We start from the raw sequence: 10,949 nt of genomic DNA, 5'->3' as shown, positions 1-10,949 counted from the left end.
GGTGCCCTGGGCACTGGGGCACTGCTGGTGCCATCTCCCACCTCAGGCCCCTCAGAGGGGTGTCCCTGGGCCGCTTCCCCTCCCTCTGCTGGGGGGCTGCCCTCTCCCTGGAGCACCCCCAGTCCTTCCCCAGGAGCCTGATGATGAGAGTGAGACAAAGGCTGAAAGGCATTTCCAAAAGGTCCTCGGTGACACTGTAACTGGAGTTCAGTGGTTCTGCTTGTTAAAAATTTCAAACCGGGCTTTCCTGTCCCGGCCTGCGTGGCGTGGGCTTGTGGGTCTTTGAGCCCCGAATATTGAGAGCGTTTTCGCACCCCAGGGGCTGCTCCTGGCGGCCCTGCGGCCGTCACCATGCCACAGAACGAATATATTGAATTACACCGTAAACGCTATGGATACCGTTTGGATTACCATGAGAAAAAGAGAAAGAAGGAAAGTCGAGAGGCTCATGAACGTTCAAAGAAGGCAAAGAAAATGATTGGTCTGAAAGCTAAGCTTTACCATAAACAGCGCCATGCTGAAAAAATACAAATGAAAAAGACTATCAAGATGCATGAAAAGAGAAACACCAAACAAAAGAATGATGAAAAGACTCCACAGGGAGCAGTACCTGCCTATCTGCTGGACAGAGAGGGACAATCTCGAGCTAAAGTACTTTCCAATATGATTAAACAGAAACGAAAAGAGAAGGCGGGAAAATGGGAAGTCCCTCTGCCTAAAGTACGTGCCCAGGGAGAAACAGAAGTATTAAAAGTTGTTCGAACAGGAAAGAGAAAGAAGAAAGCATGGAAGAGGATGGTTACTAAAGTGTGCTTTGTTGGAGATGGCTTTACAAGAAAACCACCTAAATATGAAAGATTTATCAGGCCAATGGGCTTGCGTTTCAAGAAAGCCCATGTAACACATCCTGAACTGAAAGCTACCTTTTGCCTACCGATACTTGGCGTAAAGAAGAATCCCTCATCCCCACTGTATACAACTTTGGGTGTTATTACCAAAGGTACTGTCATTGAGGTAAATGTGAGCGAATTGGGCCTTGTGACGCAAGGAGGCAAAGTTATTTGGGGAAAATATGCCCAGGTTACCAACAATCCTGAAAAATGATGGATGTATAAATGCAGTCTTACTGGTTTGACAGCAATTTCATATATAATTATCGAGGACTACACACCAATTGAGAAAACTGCCATTACTGTGATATTTCTGAATACTACCAAACAGCCATATCTGTCTGCAATGAAGAGATTTATTAAATTGTAAACATTAAAATGAAAAAAAAAAAAAAAAAAAAAAAAAAAAAAAAAAATTTCAAACCGGAACGAGACTTTGGAGCTTATTTTGTCCAAACCTTTTATTTTTCAAAGGGGGCAACTGCACTGAGAGTGTTAGATTTCAGGTGCCTGGCACTGACTCAGGCTCCAGCCCCGCCCCCGCTCCATGCCCGGCACGAAGCATCGGTCCCTAGAAAGTGCCCCCAGGTTCGTGGTCCCATCTTCAACCCCAGGGTTTATTGTCTCTATATTCTCTGCCGTGAAGTCTAAGGGCAGCTGAAATTTCATAAATGGAGAAAGAGCCCTATTTGTGGATTCTCGCCTTCCTTTATCTCCAGGGATCCCGAGACAGCAGGGATTTGTGGAATGACTCACTGTAGCGGGTCTTCCGGCGGTGGACCAGCCCCGGTGCACGATTTTCCCTGTGGGTGCGAGTGCCCTCTGCTGGTCCATCCTGACACTGCTGTCAACAAAGTTTCCTGGGGGACGGTCACCTGGCTCAGCTGGGGGAACTGGACTCCCCATTCCATCCCATTCTCTCCCCCACCTAGAACCTTAAGCTAGACCAAAGCTGATTTTTCTCCCACCCTAAGAATACACACAGAAGGGGCCCGGGGCTGGTATAGGGCACCAGGTGTCAGGAATGCAGGCTCTGTGAGTCTCGCCAAGTCACTGAGTTACCATTGCAGCACAGGCTTCCTCCTGATGGCCCAAGATGGCTGCTCAGGCTCCAGCCCTCACATGTGCCTTCCAGGCAACCGGAAGGAGACATGAGGAGGGGAAGGGCCTGTCCCTTCCTTTAAGAAAACTCCTGGAGGTTGTATTCACACTTTTGCTCACCTGTCATTGACCTGAACATTTTCCTGTGGCCACACCTGGCTCCAGGGAAGCTGGGGAGCCAGTGGGTCCAGGAACAGTGAGGGACGCTCATATCAACAAAAAGCGTACCCACCAGTCACAGAACAGCTCCGCCCTGTCCTACACTCACCCTGTATGCAGTGCCATCGCTTCTCTCAGTGCCAGTGGCTCTAGAGTTTCTAGAGCAGCAGCATGCTTGGAAAGAACATGGACTCAAGGAAAGTGGCACCTGGAGCCTGCAGCCACTGGTGAGATGGGCGGAAGCAGCCCTCAGAGGCCGATCCCTCCCTCACACCATCAGGATAGGCTGTTAGCCTCGCTAGGCCCCAGTAGGCCAATTCCTCTCCTACACCACTGGGATAGGCTGTTAGCTTTGCCGGGCCCCAGGAGGCCAATCCCTCCCTCACACCATCAGGATAGGCTGTTAGCCTCGCTAGGCCCCAGTAGGCCAATTCCTCTCCTACACCACTGGGATAGGCTGTTGGCCTCGCCAGGCCCCAGCTTTCTTGTCCATGGAGTGGGGATACTAACAGTTCACACCTAAGAGGCTGGGATTCATAGAGTCTGGGTTTTAGGGGAGGCAGGGATCAGAGAGGCTGGGATCAGGAGGCTGGGAGTTGGGGGGCTGAGATTAGGAGGCTGGGATTGGTGAAGCTGGAATTAGGAGGCTAGGATGGAGGAGGCTGGGATGGAGGAGGCTGGGATTGAGGGCACCTGGGTTCCGTCTGGTCTCTGCCTTCTCCCTGGCTGCCTGGTTGGTCCCAAGGCCACACTCAGATTTGGAAGGTGATCTGTGTCTCATCCAGGCGTCCAATGTGGCTTCATGTTTCTGTGAGTCATATGCACTAGGCTGCATCTCACATTGTTAAGCAGAGATTTTAACATTCACCCCCTGAACAGAGCATGAAATCAGCATGAGGACTAAACTCAGAAAGAACCTTTCCTGAGGCAAAATCGTGTTTCTAGGGGCCATTTGGTGTGATCTACTTAAACTCTCACTGGAATACATGGTAGACACCAAGGAAGGCCCCGGCCCAAACCTGCTGCTGCTGAGGGAGGGGGCGGGGTGAGGCCTGGAAGGGGGGTGGGAAGCACCTCTGAGTTCTGTACCTGGAGCGCCCACCCTGCATCACCCACCTTCATGCACTGTCTTTGTGGCTGTGGAAAGATCCAGCACAATAAGCACCGGGCGACTGAGTCAGGGCCTTAGAAAGGGCGCGGTCTCTGGACTTAGTCGAAGTGAATGTCTCTGCACCGTTGGGTGTCAGACGCCCCAGTGGCTCTCAGTATCGACTGGAGGCTCGACAGAGAAGCGCAATTGTGTCTGCTCTGCTGGTGACGATGAATTACTGAGAAATGACCGTCTACACCGACTCCCACTCTCAACAGGGCTGAACACCTGCGGCCACTCCGTGGTCCTGTGAAGGTGCTTATGGCCACGCTGGGGCCTGGGCGACTCCTCCTGGGCTCCGGCATCACCGAAATAGTGTCAGGGACCTCGATCTCAGGCCTCCAACCTCCAGAACAGTGGGGAAGCAATGTCAGTCACTCACCTCGGCTGTGGCATTTTGTTACAGCGGCCCAAGCTGACCAATGCACCCCCTCGCCTCGCGGGGGGTAGTAACCGGAATCCGTCGTTCCAGCCAGTCGCCTCGTGGCCAGAGGCTGGAGAGGCCGACTGTGGTCAGAGGGACCCTCTGTGTTCTCTTGGCGGGAGAATCAAGCCTTGAAGAAGCTGCGGGGTTGGGGGGCCCTTTGCACGGGGGTCGCTGAGAGTGAGAGCGAGAGCATTGCTCACCACCACCCCCGGGACCTGTGCAGGAGGAAAGGCCCCTGCCCTGGCTCTGGCCCCAGCGTTGACTGAGAACCATCGCCCTGCACCTGAGGCAGGAGAACAGGGAATGGGGGTCACCGAGAGCTAAGGCAGAAGCAGAAGGGCAGCAGGTGTCGCTGGTTCCTGGCTGGATAGGGCGGCACACAGGCCTCAGCCTCCTTCCTGGGATAACAAGACAGGGGTCTCCACCTTAGCTTCTGATTGGCCGCAGGCCAGTCCTTCATAGGGTGCAGCCAATCGGAGACTTTGAAAGGGCACCTAGGAGTGTTACCAAATTCTTTTAGCCCAGTACAAACCCTAATGGGGGCTCTGGAGCACTTGCTGGAGTTGGCATCCCCCCGGGAGTGTATGTTCGCTGCAAAGAATCTGTGCTTTCATTACTCTGTTATTTGTTGTTTTGTGAGTTTTGTTCAGTTCTTTGTTCACCTCCATGCCAGGAACCTGGACTCACAGTCAGGACCTCCCTTCTGGTAGCACACCCAGTAGGGCCTCCTGCCCACCCACAGCGGGGCTCCCGCCACCCCCCAGGTTGCCCACAGCGGGGCTCCCACCGCCCCCCGGGTTGCCCACAGCAGGGCTCCCACCGCCCCCCAGGTTGCCCACGGCAGGTCTCCCACCACCCCCTGGGCCACCCATGGCAGGGTTCCCACTGCCCACCAGCGCCAAGCCCTTCTGCTCAGGTCGCCTACTCCTGAGTGGGGGGGGACACGGCTCTGGGATCCTATGGCCACAGATCTGTTCCTCACCCCTTTGCTGTAAAATGCGTTTCTTGGTCAGGAACATTGTGTGGGAAATTATAACATCTGAATAAGGCATTCGGAAAGACTGTGGGCGACAGTGCTGAAGACAGCCCTGGAGTAACGGATGGTGACAAGTCCCAGACAAGCACCCACCCCAGGGAGAATAGCTCTGCCCTGCCCGCCAAAGAAGAGCCCAGTTTTGGCCAGGCGCAGTGGCTCATGCCTGTAATCCCAGCACTTTGGGAAGGCCTAGGCAGGCGGATCATGAGGTCAGGAGTTCGAGACAGTCTGACCAACATGGTGAAATCCTGTCTCTACTAAAAATACATATATTAGCCAGGAGTGGTGTCAGGGGCCTGTAATCCCAGCTACTCAGGAGGCTGAGGCAGGAGAATCACTTGAACCCAGGAAGCGGAGGTTGCAGTGAGCCAAGATGGCTCCATTGTACTCCAGCCTGGGAGACAGAGTGAGACTCTGTCTCAAAAAAAAAAAAAAAGAAGAGCCCAGTTTCCATCGGCCGCCCCTATGGCTGGGTCCTGCAGTGACGCTGTGACCAGAGCCGCCTCCATGAGATAAAACGCTTGCTTGCTGGGGAGCCCTCGTGTTCTCCCCAACGCCACTGTGGGCACCTGTCCCCAAGCTCTCGCAGGAAGGACGGGGCAGCTGGGAAGGTGGTGTATTGTCTATTCTGACACAGAGAGCCCCAGTGCCCGGGTGGGTCCTCGGTGAGCGTTCACTGGGCGCGGTGTCCTCTGGCCGTGAGCATTGGAGAGGCTGATGTGCGCCTCTAACCCGACAGCCCTGCCATGCCTTTCCAGGGATGCTCCTCCCTCCTTGATGGTCTCGTCAAACAGCCGTCCACGAGTCAGCGTGCAGCCACGCTCCTGTCCGTCTCTCCTCCAGTGCAGGCAAGCAACCCACTTACGGTGGACATCCTGCCTCCCCGGGCATTCCCTTCCCCAGCACCTTCAGGACCACCTGTGCCTGGCATGTGGGCCCTCAAGCTGCTGCAGCCGTACAAAGGCCACCCAGACACCCAGGGGCAAGTAGCACCAGTGTACTGGCAGCCTGCAGCTCACCTGCTGAGCGGGTTAGGATGTGGCACAGGCCATCACCAGAAGGCAGAGGGGCCCTCCAGCCTTGAGCATCCTTCTCGGTAAGAGGTGCAGGGGCAGCCGTTTCTCTTTCACTTCTCACCGTCTCCAGAATAGGAGAAATATCCGGAACTCAGGCCTATGTGTGTTTGTGAGGCCAGAGGTCAGTGAAGCCTTACAAACTCAGGATGTGCTCCTCCTAACCCTCAGGTCTCCTTCTCCTCCTCGCCCGTCCCCTCCTCATTCCTCCCACTGGGATCTCGGAGTCAGAGAGCTGCAGGGGTGGAAGAGATGTGGGGGTCACACGGGCGTCCGCTCGAGCCCTGCCTGGGCGCTGGAGGAGGGCCTGGCCATACTTTCTTTCCTAGAAACTCTCATTCGATTCTCTGAAGGGAGAGAAGGGACAGGAAGGAACAAAAGCCTTGGGTGTTGGCCTAATTGCGTCCCAGGGCAGCCCTCATCTGGCCAGGCTCCCAGCTCCCACTCGCGCCGTGCTTGGCCAATGTTGAACGCACACAACGTGGTGCTCTCTGCTTCATGCCTGGGGACGGATGTCACTCCTATTCCACGTCTTGTCTTTCCACAGGACTCACATACGGACTCACACGGCTCTGTGTGCGAAAGACGACTACACGGTCGTAAACAGGGCAGCCCACCCCAGCTCTCCCTCAGGTGGGGCTCAGTTGAGGGCAGACCAGGCCAGCCAAGCCTGGTCACTGGAGACATCCGGCCCGCTGGAGCCCTATGCAACCCTGACATGCCCAGGACCCCGCTCACCCCACACCCTCGCCCGGGCACCCACACCCCTGCCTAGAGCGGGGACTTTCCTTGGGGCCTCGGGACCACTGGAGGCAGGCGCGGCCTGTGGGGCCGCGTTTCTTCTCTCCAGAATTCCTGAGTCCAGAGCACACAGGCAGAAGGAGCTGCTCCCCACGTTCCCAGGGCTGCTTCTGCAGGGGCTCAGGAGTAGGGGGCTGGGGGGTTCATCAGAGCGAGTCCCCGGGGGCCAGGCCCAGTCATCTCACTCAAGGCAGCCTGGGCCCGAGGCCCTGACCACTTGCCCTGCACGACACAGGGCCCCCTCCACACCTGGACACAGGGGCCCCACGGGCCATGCCCAAGCTGCCCCCAGCATCGGGAACACAACACTACGCTGGGAAGTGCCAGCGCCTCACACGTAGGATTGGTGTTGCTTCTCTCTTCTCAATATCCACCCCGATATTTTCCACATTTTCTATATTAAACTGTATTATTTTGTAGTTAGAAAAATGTTTTATTTCTAAAGATGGCAGCTTCTGTCTCTGTACCCGTGGAGTTAGAATCAGGAAGAGAATGTGGCTCCCCTCGCGTGGCACCTGTGGTCAGGGTGGGGGCACCCAGCTATAAGCCACATCATTCGTGTTCAGTCCCCGTCAGTTTCATGAGAAGTGGCAGCCGAGAGGGCAGCCCCGGAGGTGCCACCTGAGCTGACGGTGACACCACGGTGATGCCTGGCTGAGCTCAGGGCGGCAGCACACCCCTCCTCGGGACCGCCCGTGTGGGTGTCCCCTGTAAGGTGGCATTGCCTGGGCCCCTGCCAGTCCACAGTTTTCCAAGGACTCCAGGGCTTGCCCGCTGCACCCGGCCGCAGAGTCCTGCTGGGAAAAGAGCTGAGGCCACAGGGAAGAAACACGACCCCGCGGGTCCTGCCGGCCTCTCCAAGGCCCCTACCACGGGACGCAGAGGAAACCGGCCTCACATAAGGGTGAGAGGGATGGAGACGGCCATGGGCAGGGCTGCCCCCAGCAGGGCGCACCCAACACTGGACTGTGGGGTCCCCTCCAGAGCCGCCCATCTGGTCCTGAGACTCAGCCCGAGGCTTTGGGTCCACAGCCTGGCTCTAAGGAGAGCCTGTGCCAGGCCTTGGGGAGCCCATTGCTGAGCACTCATGGAAAGCTCCCAGGGTCCCTGAGGCCCATCTCCGTGAAGCCTGGGGTGGTGGGTGGGGGTGGGGAGCAGGGCCCTTCCCGCTGGAGCCTGGAGCCTGTGCCTCTGGGTCCCCTGTGGGGTGGGGACCTCAGAGCCGTGCATCCAGGTGCCCTGGTTCTTCCCACATGGAGCTTGTCATAGGTACAGCTGGTGTGCCAGAGTCTGAGGCCCTCTGTCCCAAGAGCCCTCGTTCTCCTGGCTCTAGGTACCAGACCTCCATCTGTGACTCCCCCAGGCGCCCACACTTTCCTGGCTCTCCCCCGCTCCCAACCCCACCTGCTGGGGCCCTCACAGCCCCTCCACGTCTGTTCCTCCTTCCTCCTCCCCACAGAAGCCCTAGGGATGGTCCTAAAGCCAGACCAGGTGTGAGACACCGTCTCCAGCTCCTGCGTGCTCAGGGTCCCGGGCGGGCTCAGCAGGGTGTCCAGCTGCTGCCTCTCACCCCTTCCCTCCTTCGAAAACACTGCACTGGGTCTGACATCCACCGTACGGGACAGTGGCTGGGCTTCTCTGGCCAGACCGAGGGGCCGCCCCTGCTGGCACTACGGGAGGTCACCCTGCAGCACCCAGGATGCAGGGAGGATGCCACCCAGAGGATCTCCCTTCTTCTTCTGAGGCTTCCCAGGAGCCTGGGGCTCAGCGCAGCCGTAACCCCTTGGAATCCCCCGCTCCTCGGAGCCCGCGCTGCCTCCCCGGGCTTTTCCTGAACACTGTGCCTGCTCATGGTGGGCTCTGGGGCCTTCTGGAAAAGAGGGAGCCCTTGTCTTTTCAGCGCTTCAGAGGCTGTGCTAATTCTTTGCCAACACCCGGGGAGGAGAAGTCGCGTGGCGTCCGAGGGCTGGAGAAGCCGAGCCCCTCCCCGGCCCTGGCCTTGAAGGCGGCTCTGTTCCCGAGCTGGGCACAGAAGCTGTGGTGACTCAGGGTCCACTGTGGGGCCGAGCCTCACCCTGGGCCCAGGTGAGCCATAAGGGACAGCGCTTTGAGGGCTGACCCCACGCAGGTCCTGGGGCCAGGGAGAGGCCACACCTGCACCTGGGTGGGGGAGGGGGAGGGAGGAGCGGCTGCCCCCACTCTGAGCAGACCCTGAAGGAGGATCAGGACAGGCTCTAAGGCACTGTTTCTCCCCCACCCCCATGGCCTTGGGAGAGGGTCCACCCCACTCCCTCCTCTCTCCCGCGACCTCTGACCCTCAGCCCCTCCTTCCTCTGGGCCATGCCGGCTGGTAGGCTCCTCACATACCCACAGCGGCAGCTCCACTCTGCCCCTGGGACTTCCCCAGCAGTGACCCTGACCGCTGGACCTTGGCCACCCATCCCAGGCCACACCCCAACCTGGTCCCTCCGAGTGTCCACCAAACCCTGGAAGGGAAACCCTGCTCGCCTGTGCCCGGGGGGCCAGGGTCTGCCCAGAATGCCTTCTCTTTCTCGCTTCTTTCACTAAATGATGTTTTATTTTATTTATATATTTTATTTATTTATTTGTTTGTTTATTTGAGACGGAGTCTCACTCTGTCGCCAGGCTGGAATGCAGTGGCGCCATCTCAGCTCACTGCGACCTCCACCTCCTGGGTTCAAGTGATTCTCCTGTCTCAGCCTACCAAGTAGTTGGGACTACAGGCGCCCATCACCACGCCTGGCTAATTTTTGTATTTTCAGTAGAGACAGGGTTTCACCATGTTGGCCAGGATGGCCTTGATCTCTTGACCTCATGATCTGCCCGTCTTGGCCTCCCAAAGTGCTAGGATTACAGGTGTGAGTCGCCGCTCCTGGCCTGAATGATTTTTTCAGGACCACTCAGGCTTCCAGCCCCAGGCGCCCACGAGGCTTGCCTGTTTCCCACCCAGGAGCCCCCACCCTGCGTGTCCTCTGACAGCCATGGCGACCTCACCCCAATTGGGCTTCGGCGCTGTGTGCAGAGGTGAGATCTGACCTCAGCCTCCCTCCCGGCCCATCCATCTCAGGTCCCCTCAGCACCCTGGCAGATGTGCCTGAGAACCTTGCTGAAGGGGTGCCAGGGCGGGGGACTCGACTCACGGCCAGACGAGCTCTCCCCGCCCCCCGCTGCCCCGAGGAAGGGTGTCTGAGCCCTGCCTCTCCCTGGTCCACCCCTCAGGGCAGCAGCTCGGAATGGGACGTCCGGGAAGGCGCTGTGCTCTCGATGAGCTTATCAACACCCCCAGTTCACCTTTGCTCCTCTGCCTGCTGGTGGTTGAGGAAAAGCAAGGAGGAGTTACATTTTAACGTTTGTGATAGCGCAGCAAGCAGCTCCTGCAGACAGCTGATGGGGGGAGGGTGACCAGGGAGTCCAGGCTGGCTTGGATAAACCCGGCTCCCGGAGAGCTGTGTCCTGTCGCTAGGCCTGCTCGCCCCAGGGAGGCTGTGGGGCACAGTGAGAAACGTCTCTGGCGTGATTGCTATTGGTGAACTGTGAGTTTCATTCACCTAATAAAAATGTTCCCCGAAACAATGTTTCCTTGGAAGCACTTCCATTTCAAAATACACCTGCAAAGTGCATTGCTTGGCCCATGAAGGTCAATGAGCCTGCAGAAGGGGCAGAGACGAAAGTGTTTTTAATAACGCTCCTTGCTGCCGGCAGCAGCACAGGCTCTGTAAACAAGTCAGGCTTTGTTCCTGGGCGTCCGCTGTCATTACATGGGGCAGCTGCGTAAAGACACCAAGGCCAGCTCCCAGGCCAGGCTGCGGACCCCAGATGCACAGACGCTAGGTGGGGGATGCCCCTCACCTGGATAGGAGGACAAAATCCACAGGAGACCTGGACAGGAGTGAGGCAGGAATGGAGTAAACCACATGCAGCACCCGGCACCCAGCACCCGGCTCCCGGCACCCGGTACCTGGCACCCAGAACCCAGCACCCAGCACTGTGCTCAGTGAGCCCTGGAGGACACCCAGGCTGGCCCCAGGGAAGAAGGGGAGAGCAGGTGGCTCTGTGGTCAGGGCTGGGCAGAGGCAGGAAGGGACAGGGCCAGTGGCCTTTGGGTAACAGCGAAGCTCCTCCTTGCTTGGTTTTCAAGCTCTGAGATCCCTCAGGGGCTGCTTCAGGGGTGAGGGAGGGGCAAAGGGGCATGAGGGGGAAACAGGAGATATAAGGGGAGCTCACTGCTCCCCCAACCCTTTCCAGGGCAGCAGATCCCTTCTGACCAGCTGTGTGTGCTCCACCTCCACCT

At 57.6% G+C, this 10,949-nt stretch overlaps 1 protein-coding gene across 1 annotated transcript; it reads left to right on the top strand.

Annotated features, from left to right (window-relative positions):
• The first annotated feature begins 243 nt into the window (after positions 1–243).
• Positions 244–1,289, top strand: LOC126957422 (ribosome biogenesis protein NSA2 homolog). Its single transcript, XM_050795274.1, has one exon. It carries the CDS (start codon positions 352–354, stop codon positions 1,102–1,104), a length of 753 nt encoding a protein of 250 aa, XP_050651231.1. The 5' UTR covers positions 244–351; the 3' UTR covers positions 1,105–1,289.
• The last annotated feature ends 9,660 nt before the right edge of the window (positions 1,290–10,949 follow it).

The sequence above is a fragment of the Macaca thibetana genome, chromosome 6, assembly GCF_024542745.1.
Source record: "Macaca thibetana thibetana isolate TM-01 chromosome 6, ASM2454274v1, whole genome shotgun sequence".
In the NCBI taxonomy this organism is placed as follows: Eukaryota; Metazoa; Chordata; class Mammalia; order Primates; family Cercopithecidae; genus Macaca; species Macaca thibetana.
Note: the sequence above shows the minus strand (reverse complement) of the source record. Positions and strands in the feature narration are given on the sequence as shown.

Bases quoted from the DNA above. Each gene is read 5' to 3' on its own strand.
- LOC126957422 (XM_050795274.1), top strand. From the start codon at position 352: ATGCCACAGAACGAATATATTGAATTACACCGTAAACGCTATGGATAC.